This window comes from Orbicella faveolata, unplaced genomic scaffold (assembly GCF_042242905.1).
Source record: "Orbicella faveolata isolate gen_17 unplaced genomic scaffold, um_ofav_v1 contig_48, whole genome shotgun sequence".
Classification (NCBI taxonomy): domain Eukaryota; kingdom Metazoa; phylum Cnidaria; class Anthozoa; order Scleractinia; family Merulinidae; genus Orbicella; species Orbicella faveolata.
The window spans coordinates 1341394-1358260 of NW_028301578.1; the positions used below are offsets into that span (position 1 = coordinate 1341394).

Genomic DNA, 16867 nt, shown 5'->3' on the forward strand with positions numbered 1-16867 from the left:
TTTTTGAAGGGTTCTGTTGTCCACACTGATACGATTTCAAATGCATTTTCACATGTCTCTATTCTGGACGGCGTTTTCAAGTGTACGCGTTTTCGTTGAAAACGATGAGCGTAATTTGTGTGTGTGGACGTGGACGGTAGCGTCGGAAAACGCATCAAAAAGTGTGCGTTTTCAAAAGAAAAAGCATTAGTGTTGACGGAGTCTTACCTAATATAGGTAAAAATGTTGACTATAATTACTTTTGACTCACTAGATACAGTAATATAAATGAAAAATTGATGTCGAGGCTACTTAGCAATTATACTACTCGCCCTCGTTTTCTATGAGCGATAGTCTGCTCGGCGTTTTAGTAGACACTCTAAAGGATTACAGCCCAAAACCTACAATTTTGTGTATTTTTAAGCTTAAAATTAGGTCTAATCTTCAGTTTCATGAACAGCACGCGCGATCGTTGTTTATCAACGAATAGAAAACGATGACAGAACCAATCAGATTCGCGGATTTCCAAAAGAGCACAGCTGAGTGGCTAAAAAACAAATACTGCTTACAACGTACAATTCACATAAACTGCGCGAGTGAAAGGTGAACAGAATAGTGTGGCGCCAGAAAGTAAAACGTAACATCTCATTACCTGCTGATTAAAGGCTGTGAACAGTTTACTGTGCTCTTCATCGTAATACATGGTGATCGATACTAGTAAGACACAAAATAAAATATCAAAATTAACAAAAGTTAATACAAATTTATTGTAGGTCATCACTTGTGTACCGCTTATCTCGGACACCAGTAACCAGTTGAAATATTTCGCTAGGATTTATGTCTGTCCAAGTTGCACGGTTTTGAGGAAAATGTGGTAAACAGACTTTCTGACAACAGAAACGCTGTGTGTTAATTAACGAGTTTTTCACCATGCCATGCAGCCAATCAGAATACTGGAAATCCGTTGTATACTCGACGGTATTACATCCAACCTTCCCATCATGCGCCGGGCGTATGTCGCAATGATTGTTTTGGTCACTGTATTTTCTATGGCATGAAATAAAATAGTTATGCTACGCTCTCTTGTGATATACCGTATCTCACTCGCCACTTGTATACACACTCCCCTGAAGGTTCTTACGTACACCGAGAAAATACAAGTGACTCGTGGGATATTTCATGGTATTCCACTCGAAAGCGTTGCACAACCAGTGTAAATCTTTGAAGATCCATGCATTCTCCTTTACTGATTATTACTAGGCGCCTAACTGAGTGTCAGAAGGTGCCTGTGTATTGAGTAACATTGTGAGAAGCGCATGTTAAGTATTTTGTAAGGAGCGTACTGCCCGGGTGTATGGTAACTTATTGATATTCAGTAACGTCGTAACCTGGTAACCTGGTAACCTGGAGGACAGTAATGTTTGATCACATGTACCTTGTGTTATGTCTTACCCTCAGCTGGACCCTTTGGAAACATCCCAGACAGACGCTGAAGACAAACTTGAAGGTGTGTGTCCCAGATCCGGAGAACCTGATTTATACACAAACATACTTCTAAATGCACAAGCCACATTGAAACAAGTCGACTTTCACTTAGTTGTTTCTACAATAACGATGAGAATCCTCGCGCACTCATTGGTGGAGAGCTATGGAGACCATAAAAGTAACATAGCTGGTAACGCAAAAGAAGACAATGTTTTGAAAACTTGAGAAATTGTTGCGACTTTCCCAGTAAACCGCCAAGTTGTTACAATAAGGACACTCCAACTATGAATACTTGATATTTTTTTTGAACAGTTATTTTGGTGACTAAAGAATGAAGGCTGTTCAGATCATGTACAAGATTAGCTTTTTTACAGGGTAAAAATGTTAAATGCTATTGTTAATATGAAGAGCCCTTATTCTTGATAGTCACAGAAGAAAGACACCAAAAATGTTAAATGTTCACGGTTCGAGGGTCCTCACTGTGAAAGTCAGTTGGGACATTTGAGATAAACTTCAGGAAGAACAAGTCGGCTTCAAAGAGAAAAAAAAAGCGAATTTCACACTGTGTGCCACTTTTTTGTTCTTACAACATTTTGATGCTATCTGTAATCTATTACAGAACAGGAGTATGGCAAGGTAAAGAACGTGTTGATTTACGCTCCCTCATCAATGGCGTTACACAGACCAGCATCCAAGAGCTCTTTGAATTTTTTCTAATTTCATTGATACATATTTGCCACCTTAGAAAGGAGAAGACAGCTGAGGCGAGTCTCATGATCATCTCACAGTGCCTTGTGGGATCTTTACTGGCGACAAAAGGCGAGATGTCATTTTTACGATAACTGCAGAAATTCTCGCGCGCTCATTGGCTAATTTTTATTGTCAATAAGCGGACAGACACAGAAATTTACAATTTATGCGATGTGTCAACTAGCGAGAGTGGACAATTTGACAATATTGTAGTCTGCGGATCCACTCGGCGATCCACAGCTACTTTGACAATGTTATGACGAAATTCATGATCAATAACAGGACAGACGCATGAAAAACTGACGTCAATTTGTTAAACTGTCCCCAGTAACGATCCCACAAGGCACTGCGAGAAGAGACTCGCCCCAGATTTCTCGTTTGTAAAGTGGCCAATAGCTATAAAGTAGCAGCTTACTTTGTCTTTTGACAAGCTTATAAGTTGGCCTCTAGACTCAATGAATCGCACTGAGATGACGCTCTGCATATGGCCTCTGAGAACCTAGAAAAAACATTAAAAACACAGCAATATAACATGAACATCTTCTGTAGATCGAAACTTCATTATTGTGCTTATTTGAAGCTGGTTACGATGAAAATTCACAGGTCCATCATCAAAGGGCAGTTAGATGAATGCTAGGGAAAGAGATATTACGTAGGATGTGCAAAAGACTACTTTTCAGTACTATTATCTCATTATCACTATCAGGTTTCAAAACGTTTTAAACAGTGCTTGGATAACTTGTAAGGTGTTTATGAAGAGAAGAAAGGGCTTCTTTCTATTCCTATTCAACATCGTTTCCACAACAGGCTGAAAAGCCGAATGATACATGCATATTGTCCAATTTGTAGAAATAAAGGTCGACTAAAACATTTATTTACTAAAACAACAAAAATATTAAAAAAAAAAAGAAACAAACTCTGGCCACGAAATGTCTTTAAGAAAAGTTCTCAGTTGTAAAGATGAACTTTTGCCTGTATTTGGTTATGTAAAGTCCACCGCCTTTTTTTCCACAAAGAACATAACAACCCTGATGATAAAAAATTTCACAAAAAAGCAGACCACAGAGACCTTACCCCGACTGGTTTGGAGATGACATAAGGATTCCACAAACACACATGATGATTAACACCTGCAGTGGCTGACAAGGAAAAAAAACATTGTCTGTTTCATATATTGTGGTGTAGATTGATCAAATTTCACTTTCATTTGATTTCACCTCTGTAGCTATTTTAATAGCTGAATTAAAGCTTTTTTTTTTGAACAAAAAAGCTATAATTGAACAACTAGTGTAACGTACATATAGAGCGTTTTAAATAACGTGGCCAGCAGCCATGCAAGTGTATTGGAACAAAAGAAAGATCTTGTTTGATTGTATTTTGTTGTGGGGTGAGGAGAGGACAGTGTAAACAAAATCCATTGATTGTCTCTTCTCGCATCATCTCGTAGCAACAGCATCAAAATGTTTATGTAAGAAATAAATGAGAAACACATTATTTGGCAGATATGCTAATCTATTGCATGTAAATATTTAAGATCAAACTTACCAATCAAATTGATTCTCTCGCTGTAGTCAAATGCATTCACACCTTGAGGAATCTTAAACTGTGTTCTGTACAGATACGAAAATAAGAAAAATGACCATAGCCAAAAAAAGGAGATCACCCCCCACACAGTAACCTTTATTTTTTTTGTTGTTCACCTTTAATTCAGTTACCTCTGAGAAATAGATAAACTATTAGGAAGCGGCAAGGAAAGAAAAATAGCTGTTCACATTCATGACAGACAGACAGACATCACACAGCACGAGTAAATCATGTAATGTGTTCGAGTTCTAAGCAATCTTTTTTAATTTGCTCCGTTCTTGTTTATGAAATAAAATACAAAGGTTCTTACGTTCTCATGTTCATTTTGGATTTCTCTATCCAGCCTAGCACCAAGGAGTTCTTGTAGTTGGTGGCGCATGAGATGAAACAGTCTAAATGGGCTGAGTACATGACTGTAAAGACAGGACAATATAACAGCTCACTAATTACAATGCACATACAGACATAACGACGCGGTTTTCACTTGGTTTCACTTGGTAATTGGTTTTGCATCACTTCGCTACACGATTGGCTTAAAAAACCTGCGCCACTTTCTCAGCCAATCAGAAGTAAAACCAAAACCAATCGTGACCCGCTCGTACTCGTTTTCTCGCGCTTCGCGTCAGGCACATGTCACAGGCCCTTTGCAGGATCCGGTCACGTGGTATGGAATTAATTACGCTGGGACGCAAGTTACGCAGTGGGACTTCCAAAACAAAGGAAAGTCGGGCTGGACTGGTACAAGTTCCTTTGTTTTGGAGGTCCCACTGCGTAACTTGCGTCCCAGCGTATTTAATTCCGTACCATATGACCGGATCGTGCAAAGGGTCTATTGCTTCGAGTTTTGATTGGTTCATTGTGTTGTCCGTGTCCTTTGTGATTGGCTAGAGTGATTACCTCGGTTTTGGCTTTACCACACTCAATTGAAAATCGCTCTTTTGCAACGATTTCTAAAATCAGTGGTTCGCAAAGATGAAACTACAAGAAGCAAGATCAAGTGACCTCAAAAGTTCTAGCCAAGAATGAACTCAACAAATTGCGTGGCATATTCTGCGGATCAAAACTAAACACTACAAAAACTTATTTTCTTAATGCGTTATTCCCATGGAACACATTGTGCCTGCATTAAAGTCGTTATGTTTGAAACTAAAAAACTGTAAACAATTCCACTGAAACGGATATGCAAAATTTGAACTATGTTTCATTGTTTCATTTCGTTCCATAAGAGTTTCTCAAATTGGTAAAAACACACATTCCAGGAATATTTCTAACTGTGTTACAGTTTTGTTAAACAGGGTTTCATTGTTATCGGTCTTTTGGACGCCAAGTCGCGCATAGGGAATCGACCAGCTTCCTACACTCCTGTCAGTCCTTTGCAAGCCGCGAGGCTTGCTCCCAGTTAAAGGAGCTCAGTCACGGTATTTTGAGTTATTTTGGCCACATACAAAATTACCTTTAAATGGTAGGAAACCTGAAAATAACAGTTTAATAAGATAGAAAAACACCAAAGACATAATGATAAACCATAAAGGAACAAGGATGGCTAAAGATGGAGAAGATTAACACGGATTGCAAACGACGAAGTTGAAAAATTGAGGCTAAACTTTTCAATATGCACAAACCCTGACTGAGCTCCTTTAAGGTTTAGAACCTGACATTCTGTCTCCACAACCCTTCTCCAACCATTTGGTGTTCACATAAGAGGAACTTAAGAGATGGTGAACAGGTTTTCTTTTCTCGTTACTCTTATAGACTCTATTCTTAACACATTGCACTATACAACAGTTTAGTTCATCACAATGTTCACTCACCTTGTCTGGCCCATTCAGTGTGTCCTTGGTGCTTCACAAATCTTGCATTCTTGTAGTTACCGTTGTTAACATCATGGATATTAACGTTTAAACATACATCTGCTCAAGTAAAGAAATGACAACAGAAGTTAGATGTACTATATATGGGTTACCGACCAAGCGTGAGGTCAAGTTCTTTTTTTGCGTGTTTATGGACCGGGACGAAGTCGAAGCTATAAACGTGGCCAATATCCAGTCATTTTGACCGAACAAGTTTGGTCAATAAAAGATTTATTATATGGCTTTCGGGAAAATTTCTCTAGCGGGAGATAGCGGGTAGTTCCGAGCGGGCAAGATGGCGCCATCTTGCCCGCACGGGTAGTCAATCACAGTGCAGGATTTTGTTCATCTTGCCCTCTCACAGAGTTAGGAGCTAGCTATATCAAAGATGTAAAATACTGCCTTAACTCAGCATGTTATGACCACCCCGTTAGTGTCGTCTCAATCGCTAATGGTTTATCAGTTAGGACAACCTTATATCAGTTATAAGCAGCTTAACTTAAATAAGTGAAAAAGATAAGACTTTCTAATGCTAATTTTAAAACATAAGGGCTCACTGCTAGTTTGGTCATTTGAACGTAACCCAATATAGTACAGTCATATTTCCAAAGCGCTTGGCAGATTAACGAGGTATCACTGTGCTAAGTTCATGTTACTGACTTGTGACGTCAAGCAAAATCAAATGAAAGAAATTAAGAAAATCCTTTTCTCATTCTGTTCAGTGGTCATATTTTTTGGACAACTGGAGACTGAGATTCTTGGATGACAATAGTTAAAAAAGGTAATCATGGTCAACTTTGTTAAAGACTGACACGACACGTGATGACCACGGTGTTATTTTCATTAGTACTACGAAGAAACAAGAAAACTTGAAAAACGGCAAAGTGAGATTTCGCCTGCATATTAACGTTAGAAAGGAGAAGGAACGCTCATGGCTGAATGCAATAAAAACAAAAATTGCTTTCGTGAAAGGCCGACTGAATTTTAGCAGCAAGAGTACAACAGCAGCCAATGTTCATCTTAGGGGATCTCTTTTAGACTAGTAACTGGCTGAAGACTGAATAACCATATTACCGTAGATATAATATATTACCTTCGCAGTCTGCTTATATCTGAAGTTTTTACGAGTTTTAGTTTCCAAGCTTTATTTCTCAACCGCGTTAATCCTCGGAGCAAAGACACTCTAGCATCAAAAGCACTAGACAAGGCCTTTTTCTAAATTTGAGTGAACAGCTTGAATTCACACGATAGGCTTTCGCAAGTGGAAGAACAAAATTATGAAGCTGAAATTAAAAAAGTCAATTTTCTTTGTAAACTCTTCTCCTGAAGCTATCGTTCATTTAGTTCAAAAGGCATTGCTTACTTGTAAAATAAAACAGAAACTGATTACACCCGTCGCTCTCCAGAATTTTGTGGCAACGCGCTAAAATTAGACCTGAGTGAATAAGCCAATCAAATGGGAGCATTGGTCGTCCGTCGGGATTTGTGATTGGCAGGCTGAACACCTCAGCCTCGTTATATCGGATCGCTCCGTGTTTAAATTGCGATAGTTGTATTTTCCAAACGGCCAAGAAGTCGACAAAACGTATTTACTTCAAGATGATTTTTAGCTCAGAGAAATGATCAAAGCGTAAATTACAAACTGTGTGAATTTGAATTCAAGGCAAGTTTCCTTCTTTCTGTAGTTGCCTGTTGCAAATGCGCAATTTTGCATAAATTCCATCGGCCATCTTGATTGATTGAGCGGTATTTCGAACTTTTCTAAATTTCACAAAAATGTGAACTCGCTGGAACTTTTGAAGTGTATTTCTGAAATAGTTCACCAAAAGGGACTTTTGGATGCAATAAGAGAAAATTCGAATTTTCCTACTTATCGTCGGATTCTCCATATTTAGAGACAGTGGCTCTTAATTTTCAATGGCCGGCACTTATAGTGATCAGAAACAAAACAATCAGTACCTGTAGGTACATCATGTCTGACTAATTTTGCTTTTCCTTGGTTCTCTGAAGAAAGGTAAAAATGCTTACAATCATATAAGAGTGAATATATTTTCACCTTGTTTGCTGCCAGCAGGCTGGGATGGTCGGTCAAACAAGGCCATTGTTGCTGCTGAAAACAGCAGAGCGTTCACCTGACCATGACAATCTCCAAACACAAGAATTGCTTCATTCAATTTATTGGGGTTGCTCCTAACGAAAAAAGACATATTTAGCAGTTAGATTATTAGCTCGAGATTTCTATGGACAGTTAAGTGCCGCGCAACTATCACGCATAGAAATTGAGAGCGACTAATCTAATTGTTTTAGCATAAATCTACTAGTCATTCAGAACTTAAACACAATTATCTAAATCCTCGTCATAGATACTTCGAAAACGCGGCCGTCATTTTGTTTAAAACTGCACACTGCTATGCTACTCACTATCTACTACAGAATAGACAGAGAGTAGCGTAGCCACCAAGAGAACGGCATTCGGGGTAGAACGCTAGTAGATTTATACCAAATGTGATAAGTTTCTTTGTCAGCCATAACTGATAGTAATTAAAGGAGCTACTGTGAGTCACACACGGCGCATCTTGAGACAACTGGCTAAATTCTCAAGTCTGTCATGCAGTCTCCTACTTCGAAATCTGTTGTAAATCTTCCTCCGTCGCAATTATCTTTTGCAATTTTAGTTTATGTTATTGCGGTATACTTTGAAGAGTCTGGCTGCATTTCAACGACCTTTGGTTTGTTAAAGTTTAAATTTAAATTTAAATTTTAATTTATACAGTATTGTTGTAAATTGCAATACTCTTTAAACATAATTAATTATTGCCCTATACTTTAAAGAGTCCTGCTGCATTTCAATTTATACAGTATTGTTGTCAATTTTGCAATACTGTTTAATAATTAAACTCAATTTTATTATTTAACAAAAGTTCGTTTTGCGCCCTCCAGATTGGAAGTTGGGCTGGGGGCTCTCCTTTAAAAAAAAAACATTATTACAGAAACCACAAAAAGAACTAATTCGAGTCTTGAGCACAGTCTCTTCAACGGAGAGATCATGACGCATGAGGGGCAAAGCTGAGAGGACACCCTTGAGCCAAATAGGCCACTAGTGCACCTAAAAAACATCGTGAATACTGGAAACTGGAACGTACGCGCACTGTAAAGGAGTGAGAAAATTTTACAGGCTGAAAGAGAAATGACTAGTAGAGATATTGACATCATGGGAGGGTACCTGAGGAAATCGAGGACGACCAAAGACCACCTGGAGGCGTACAGTACAGAAAGAAAGGAATGGGGGAGGCTGGAAATCATGGACAGAAGTACAGAGTCCTGCCGCAGACACAAAAGAGGGTCGTCCTAGGGGGGGGGGGGGGGGGGGCGAAAAAAAAAGCAAGTAAGGTACTCTTTTTAATAACCTGCTCTTACGCTAGAAAGAGAGTTTGAAGAAAGCAAAATCGTGAAAGGCCAAGAAAAGGTTCACTCTGGATGGACGACTCTAACCAGTCGTCTACTTCGAGTAGCAACTGCCCGAATAAACATGGGTCTTAAGTATCGGTCTTAGTATTAATCACGTAGAATAGAGTGATGAAATCACGAACATCACTTAATAATTCAAGTTCTTCACGGGTCACGCAAAACCTTTAAGTCACGGATCACGAAGAATAAACATGTTTTTTGAAACGGATTTCACTATAAAAGTTAATGTTAAAAAACAACGACCTTTCGACCGTTCGACGGTCATTTTCAAACCAAAGGAACATTAACCTCCAATTGTGAATCAACAAAACGTTGTTTAACATTACAAGTGTGATCTGTGTGATGCAGACTATGTCGGCTTCACGAGTCGACACCTATATCAACGTGTGGAGGAACATAAGCGATCAACAATCGGCAACCTCGTAAAGGATGAGCACGGAAAGGATCCGGAGACCATTGGAAGCAATTTCAAGATTTTGAAAAAATGTCAGAGTAAACTCGACTGTTTGATTTTTGAAATGTTTTTTATTCGTAAACTGAAACCAAAACTGAACAGAGTGACTCGATCCGCGTGAAGCTATTTACTTAATTATTTCACTTTTTATATCGTTTCTATCGTCTTAGGGTTTTCTTTATCAATCATGCCGCAATTTTCTTGCATTTTTTCTATGTAAATATTTTAGAGTTTTAGTCAGTTTCTCATTAGCATTCTTATAATCGATTGTATATATTTGAGCGCGTACAAAAATTTTACTGTCAACTTGAAAATGACCGTCGAACGGTCGAAACTGACGTCGTTTTTTAATGCTAACTATTATAGTGAATCACGAGGAATAGTTTCCTAAATTCACGCTTCACGGAAAATAAAATCAGCTAATCACGCATCACGAGAATACCCCTGTCAGACCCTCGGAGAAGAATGGAAGTGCTCTGTACAGGCTATATGTGACACCTAGCCACGAAACAGGTAGGTGAAGGTGATCAGAGCTGTAAGTTTGTCATTTCATTAAGATATAGACCTGCTGAATTTCAAGAATTTCAATTCGTTCTGTTATGTACAGCATCACTTCGTACTATTTTACCATGACGCCAGTGCTCGAAGCCACCTGGGAATGCCAAACGTTTGCACTCAAAATTTCTCCAATCCAATTTCATATTTGTTGCTTACTGACCAACGAAAGACAAAGAAATTCAAAATAAAAGTGATGAAAGCAATTGACTGGAGAGTCAAAGTGCTGACCTACAATCAGTGACAAAAGTCTTGAGACAAATTTGTGCTTTTGCGCACAAGCCAGACGCGAACACTACTTCACCTGTCTCACCTCGTCCCTCGTCTTTTGTCCATCCTTTTGTCCACGATTGTAGGCCTGCACTCCTGGAAGTACGTTAGCAACGAGTTCCGAATCGAAAGTAGTTTCAAGGCCCGCCCGTCCTCACCATGGAGATGTGCCTTTAGCGTCTTCAGCAAATATGGTAGTCTCCTTCGCAGCCGTTATTAGGGTCGTCACGTCACGGGGGAGAAGCGTTGCGTGACGACCCTAATAACGGCTGCGAAGGAGACTACAAATATGGCTGATCATGAAGAGAATCCACCACAACTAGCAGGTAACCGCTGCTGCGATTTGCAGTGGATCGTGACTACAATAGAGGGATGGCTTAAGCTTGTTGAGGCAATCATGACCTTCATAACGTTCGTTACTGTGTCGAGTTTTCCTGGCAGCTCCAGAGCGGAATACGAGTACTTGATCTTCGTGGCGACTGCAGCGTTCATCTTTGTGATCTTGCACATCATCCTCCGCATAGTCCACGTGTTCGAGAAGCTCCCGGAAGTGCTCAGGCATCCAATCCTTGGTATGGGTGGGTGTTTTCTGGCCGCCCTAGCCTTACTCATCGGTTCTGCTGTAGTCTTTGCCAAGGGGAAACAATACTACGTTGACACGTTGGAAATTTCTGGGATCTGTGGTTTCATATCTACAGTTTTGTTCTTTTGTGAAGGTGTATATTTTTTCTTCCTCTATCGTCGATTACCAACACTTCGTCGTACAGAGGAAAACACGATGGTGGAGGGTGAAGCTGATGGGTTCGTACCACCTTTACATCTAGCGAACTGAGCTGGCTTTGAAATGAGATATTGTATCGGTAAGCTTTTTCGGTGTTCAATGTTTCAACAATGTTTTCCCTAAAGTGGAGGCTGCTAGTGGTGGATTTCTACCGAGCCGCCGTTTCGACGCCAACATTAGATAGCTTAAGTAAACCTCGACGGCAACAGGAACGAGAACGCCACCAAACAAAAGGTTTAACGAGTAGAACAATGGCTCGGTGCATCTGCGTTGTAAATATTTATACATTTCTGCGATCCTACGCAAAACAACGTGAAATGACTTAGTTCTGCGTATTTTGGAGAACACGAACGACAGCGACTAATTTTTCGTATTTTCATTTGGAACTGAACGCTGGCGTTACATATTTAGCTTGAGCAAGTTATAAGCCCGATAGGCGCACTGAAAAGATCTAGACAATAGCGAAATTCGAAGGTAAAATGTAAATTCATTTTTTACTAAGCGTTGTCCTCTGGGTCACCGTCGTCATTATATAAGTTTTCCAATTTCATTACTTGCCACCGATGTTGAGGGGAATAATTTTTTGGTAAATACCAAACCAGTAGGATAAAGGTACACTGTACCCACAAAAATGCTACGAAAGGACTTCTAATTTGCGAATAAATTCGCGTGGAAAATGTGCAGCAGTGCAAGAAAAGTCACATGATTCATAAGGTGACCAACAAGAGAAATCAGAATGTCTTTGAAAAATCAGGATCAGCCTTCTACTGGTGTACACCAGGCCAAAGATTGCCAGCATGCTCGAACTTTGCGAGGTAAAGCCACACTTGGTGAGCCAACGTGTCTGCAGTTTTAATCAGATACATATATAATATATATTTTCTTCTTTCTCGAAAATATTAGGTCAATAGAGCTACTCTGATAATTCGAGTTGAAATAAAGTGTATGTAGGTATGTATCAGATACACCTGCCGCCATCTACATCAAACTATCAATGAGCACAAGTCATCTGCCACTGGGAAGCATTTACTAGAGAAGTGTAACACTGGCATCACTGAATGGCCTTGCCAGCAAATTTTTAACCCAAAAGAGATGCAAAGGGAAGCTAAATTCTCTGATCTATGAGATGCTGTGTATTTGTTTGTTTGTTTGTTTGTTTTTTATCTTAAGCTGGAAGGCGGTGGAAGCGTGATCTAGGATACTGAAACAGTCATTGGAGCATGACGTGCGGCGTTGCTGAGAATTTTGTAAGTGTTTGAAAATGTGAGAGGTCCTATCACTGAACATGTGCTCACGTACGCGCATGGAAAAATTCCGGATGGTTTTGCCGACATAGCAGGCATTACAGCCCGCACACAAAAAGAAGATTCTGTTAAAACATGTTTTTAAAAAACGTTGTGTTATTTCTCAAAATTTTAGCATGTCTGCTACTATCCAGAACTTTACAGGTGCTAATTACAAAACATGGGAAAATGTCAAACAAAGCCTTTACACGAATAGAGTCTGATTGGCTTTTTTTTTCTGGTCTTCTTTTACAAATACATGTACACAGCATCTCAAAGATCAGAGAATTTAGCTTCCCTTTGCGTCTCTTTTGGGTTAAAAATTTGCTGCCAAGGCCATGCAGTGATGCCAGTGTTATGCTTCTCTAGTAAATACTTGCTAGTGGCAGATGACTTGTGGTCACTGATAGTTTGATGGAGATGGCGGCAGGTGTATCTGACATATTATATATGTATCTGATTAAAACTGCAGACCAGACAACACGTTGTTGGCTTAAGATAAAAGAAGCTATTCATATTCAATGGAAAAAACCTACACTAAATCATCAACTTTATCGTGTTAATTTAGAACTTTCTTTGTAATGCTTTACATTGTCATGTTTCCTTTTGTTCTTATAGTCATTTAGCATTTTGCTTACGCTATATATTGAGCTCTGTACTTTGTAATTTAAACTGAAGATGACAGAAGATTCTGTTGAAACATGTTTTCAAAAAACGTTGTGTTGTTTCTCAAACCTTCACCTGTGAAGTCTAATTATTCTGATCTATCATTATTTAACTTATGCATGAAACCATTCACACCTTGCCTGTAAATATTTAAACAAACTTAGTAATATTATATTTCTAACTTGATAATGATGTCAAGATGGCATCAACAGGTCGTTTCTTAGCGTTATCTTTCTTTGTAAAATGCCTGTCATGTGTTTAGTGTTGAAGTCACTGAAATTGAATTTCACGGAAAGTTTTCCCAAAAGACTTCACTTGCCTATTTGGCGAGCAAAAGCACAAAAGAATCCACCTGGCAACTGCAAAATCTACTACTAGTGTCCAGAGCTATCAGAGTGGACTTTCTTTACATGCTGCCTGCAGAATCCGGAATCCAACACACTAACATTTAGGCCAGGGGGGGGGGGAATACTCCCTATAATGGCCTATACTGAGGGGGGGAGGAGGGAGGGGAGGCTCCGCCTGAAAGGGGTACCTTTTTCAGGCTTCAGGTATTTAAAAGGGCCTTTTATTAAATTATTTTGAACAGTTGCACCTTGTGGCTGTATCTGGTAATACTTGATGTTCTCTCCTGTTATTGTTCATTGACTTCACTCCAAGGGTTGTTAAAGAAAAGGGATGCAGTGCCCTGTAGTAGGTATGTGTAAGGGCTACCTTTTTCCTAAAAGAAGCATACAAAAGGAGAGCCTGCCCATTTTAAACTTTGTAGAGTACCCCTAGCCCCCCCCCCCCCCCCCACCAGGCAATTAGGTGACATCTCTGCCTCTCATTATTAGCTAGCTCTATCAATTTTAACCACTTTCAGACTTGCTAACTCCACTATCTTTATCTTTTGTTAGGATAAGATATACCATCCAGATAAAGAAGAGCTAACTGGTGGAAGAATGAAAGTAGAATGACCGACTAAGGAGAAAAAGAAACCTAAGTCCATAACCATAAGGAAGGACTGAAATAATCTTTTTACTCACTATTATATCAAAGTCATGTAATGTTATAAGGTTTTTAAGAAATCCTTAAAGTGCACCTAACCCCAAAATTTTTTTTCGCTAAAACGAATCTAGACTTTATTCGAAGCATTTGGGCGAAGAAATTTTTGAATTTGGTTGAATCCTCGATTTTCTATGCCCTTTCAAAGTCGCGCTTGAAGGTTTCACGACCGCGTTTTAGGGAGTCTGGGGCGGCGGTACCTGATGACGTCTACCCAGGAACCAAACACAATGGCGCCTCAGTCAACTCTCTGTATTTGCTCGAGAAAATGGAACACAAAACTAATCGTTCCGATGTATTTTGGGACTAAAACGTCCAAGTTTTGTCTCAGAATCATTTCTTTTTCGTCACTGGAGTCAGAGTTAAGTTTCGATTCGGAAGACTCCGAAATAAACTTCGATCGAGCACGTTCGACAACTGTGAACTCACTGCTTAGAGCTTCGAGAGCAATTTACAATATTTCAAGCGACGAAGGGGAAGACTTCTTTGCGGACGAGCTGCTTGTATATTAGGAATGGAAAGCTAGATACGAAGTGGAGGAGCAGGCAAACGAAAAGCAGGAAAGAAAACTCAAGGACTGCTTTAGATGGTAATTTCGTCAACTAAACATAAGATTCCCATGCGTGTTTATAGCCCGTTTACATTTGTCCTTAGCGAGAATGTATTTGATCAAGGTGTGATTGTTCTGTTAAATCCAGCTTGTGTTTTACTTTCAGTTGAATGCTTCATGTTTATAAGAGCGACGTACGTGTCGCAGTTTTCGAGACTTGATGACCTCCAAAACATTGGCTTCGATCGATTGAAAATCGTATTGTTTGGACCTGTATTTTTGAAGCTGCGGGAAGCCAGGCGGAAGGAAACATTTCATACAATTACCGATTTCACATTGTCACACGTTTTAAGTCGTAACTCCAAATAACCAATGTAAATTGTTCTCAAAGTTTGCAGCGAAATTCGTCGGATAAGCGAAAAGGATGTGTTCCCTAAGCGGTCCGCACATGTTACGCGGTCATATTTTCGACGCTATATCACAGAATCTTTGTCGCACTGCTGATTTCCAAACCTTCGAAAAACTCTGTAAGTCTAACAATTTTGTTGTCATGTAATTCTAAAGGATTAATCTTCGACTTTCATCTAAATCGAAAGAGAAATAAGTGTTGGTTAGCGGCGTACAGTTGCGACTATTTACATATCAGTATAACGCTTCTTGATCATAATCGGATCACACAACTTTGTATGTTATAAATACTGCGGGATTGGAAGGGTTGCGGGTTGTAGGTAGTATTTCTACAAATTGCTGGTTAGCTTTAAGCAGAAAATTTATGAAAATAGCGTTCGAAAGTCTGCGGAACAAATTCCAGTGAGAGTTCTTCAATGGTTCTCACAGATTCAGTTCGCTTGTTTCGGTTCGACAAAATCAACCATCGTTTACGTCTTTGTTGCACCATTAGCCGATCATCGTCAGTTAATTGTACAGTATATCTTTCTTTAAATCTGGAATATTGCTGCAACAGCCGATAGCACCTCTGGAAGGCGTTTCTGCGCACTTTTCCAATGTGTATTGCACCATCCTGAAGGAAATGAGAGGACGTGAGATATCCAACCTTCCTGGGTAGACGTCACAAGAGCCGCTAGACCCATTCTCCTCAAACTCGGTCGTGAAACAAAATGGCGGTGTTTTGGAGCTATTTTCGAGATTTCGTCGGGGCACAGAAAATCGAGGATTTAACGGAATCCAAAAATTTTTTCGCAGAACTATTTCAAATAACAAGGAGATTCGTTTTAGCGAAAAAAAATTTTTGGGGTTAGGTGCACTTTAAAGGATCAAAACATGAAGCATTCAAAGGATAATATAGTTACCCATTTGTAGCACTTTTTACTTACTAGACCAAGTAAAACAAAATAGTGAAATAAACTTATGTCAAAGTTTAAAAGTAGATATTTGCGGTCCAAAAGTGTCTGTTTATAAAGGCTCAAAGCAAATCTTCATTGCAAGCAAGAAAAACAAAGCAAGTATGGTTACCCCCTTTTCGCACTTGATTAAGCTGCTGCAATGAGCAATCTGGCAGGTAGTTGCTAAAAAAAAATAATGGATATCAGTGTGCTATTTGGATCACCCTGATTATACCATTGATTTTCTGACTAGAAGCTATTGATTCCAAAACTTGCTTTTTCCTACCCAGATGATATTTAATCTAAAATGATATCCCAAATTTTTTGTGTTTCTGGTACCGAAACTTGTTCACAACATTCATGATGAAGAGATGACCACATCTGCCAAAAAAAGAGCGGCCAAATATTTTTAAAAATTCTTGGAGCGGAATGACAGCACTTGCTACTGAAATGAAGCAAACCTTGTGAATACAAGCCACTTTTGTTTTTATTAATTTAGTGAAGATTGGGAAAATTTTACATGGTACACTTTTAGTTCGAAAAGTAGAGAACTTTTTATCCCTGTTTCCATAGAGGTTAGAGATTTACATAGTAGAGATTATCAGAGCAGCTTTTCATGTGTTGCTGTATAATTAAAGTACAGGACATACCAGTAATCCATACATAGAGGGGTGTGTTGAAGACCTTGTATCCTAAACTGGCAGTTAAACTCTGATTTGGAACTCAAGTCATATATAGCTGAAAAGAAAATCAAAACTGAACAAATAATATAATAAAATTGTAAGTAGAACAGAAAGCTTGT

At 39.2% G+C, this 16867-nt stretch overlaps 2 protein-coding genes across 3 annotated transcripts in view; one reads left to right on the top strand and one right to left on the bottom strand.

Annotated features, from left to right (window-relative positions):
- Positions 1-16867, bottom strand: part of LOC110045842 (cilia- and flagella-associated protein 337-like) — a 45716-nt gene that overhangs the window by 18929 nt on the left and 9920 nt on the right. For both annotated transcript variants that reach the window (XM_089281691.1, XM_089281690.1), the window contains exons 8-16: positions 16716-16803; positions 7705-7838; positions 5610-5708; positions 4109-4211; positions 3760-3824; positions 3289-3353; positions 2630-2713; positions 1432-1510; positions 632-693 (exon numbers count right to left, since the gene is read on the bottom strand). In XM_089281691.1, coding sequence (XP_089137817.1) covers positions 632-693; positions 1432-1510; positions 2630-2713; positions 3289-3353; positions 3760-3824; positions 4109-4211; positions 5610-5708; positions 7705-7838; positions 16716-16803 — 779 coding nt within the window. The remainder of the gene's footprint in view (positions 1-631; positions 694-1431; positions 1511-2629; positions 2714-3288; positions 3354-3759; positions 3825-4108; positions 4212-5609; positions 5709-7704; positions 7839-16715; positions 16804-16867) is intronic.
- LOC110045864 (uncharacterized) lies at positions 10537-14103 on the top strand. Its single transcript, XM_020751492.2, has 2 exons — positions 10537-11255; positions 14025-14103. Exon 1 carries the CDS (start codon positions 10685-10687, stop codon positions 11225-11227), a length of 543 nt encoding a protein of 180 aa, XP_020607151.2. The 5' UTR covers positions 10537-10684; the 3' UTR covers positions 11228-11255; positions 14025-14103.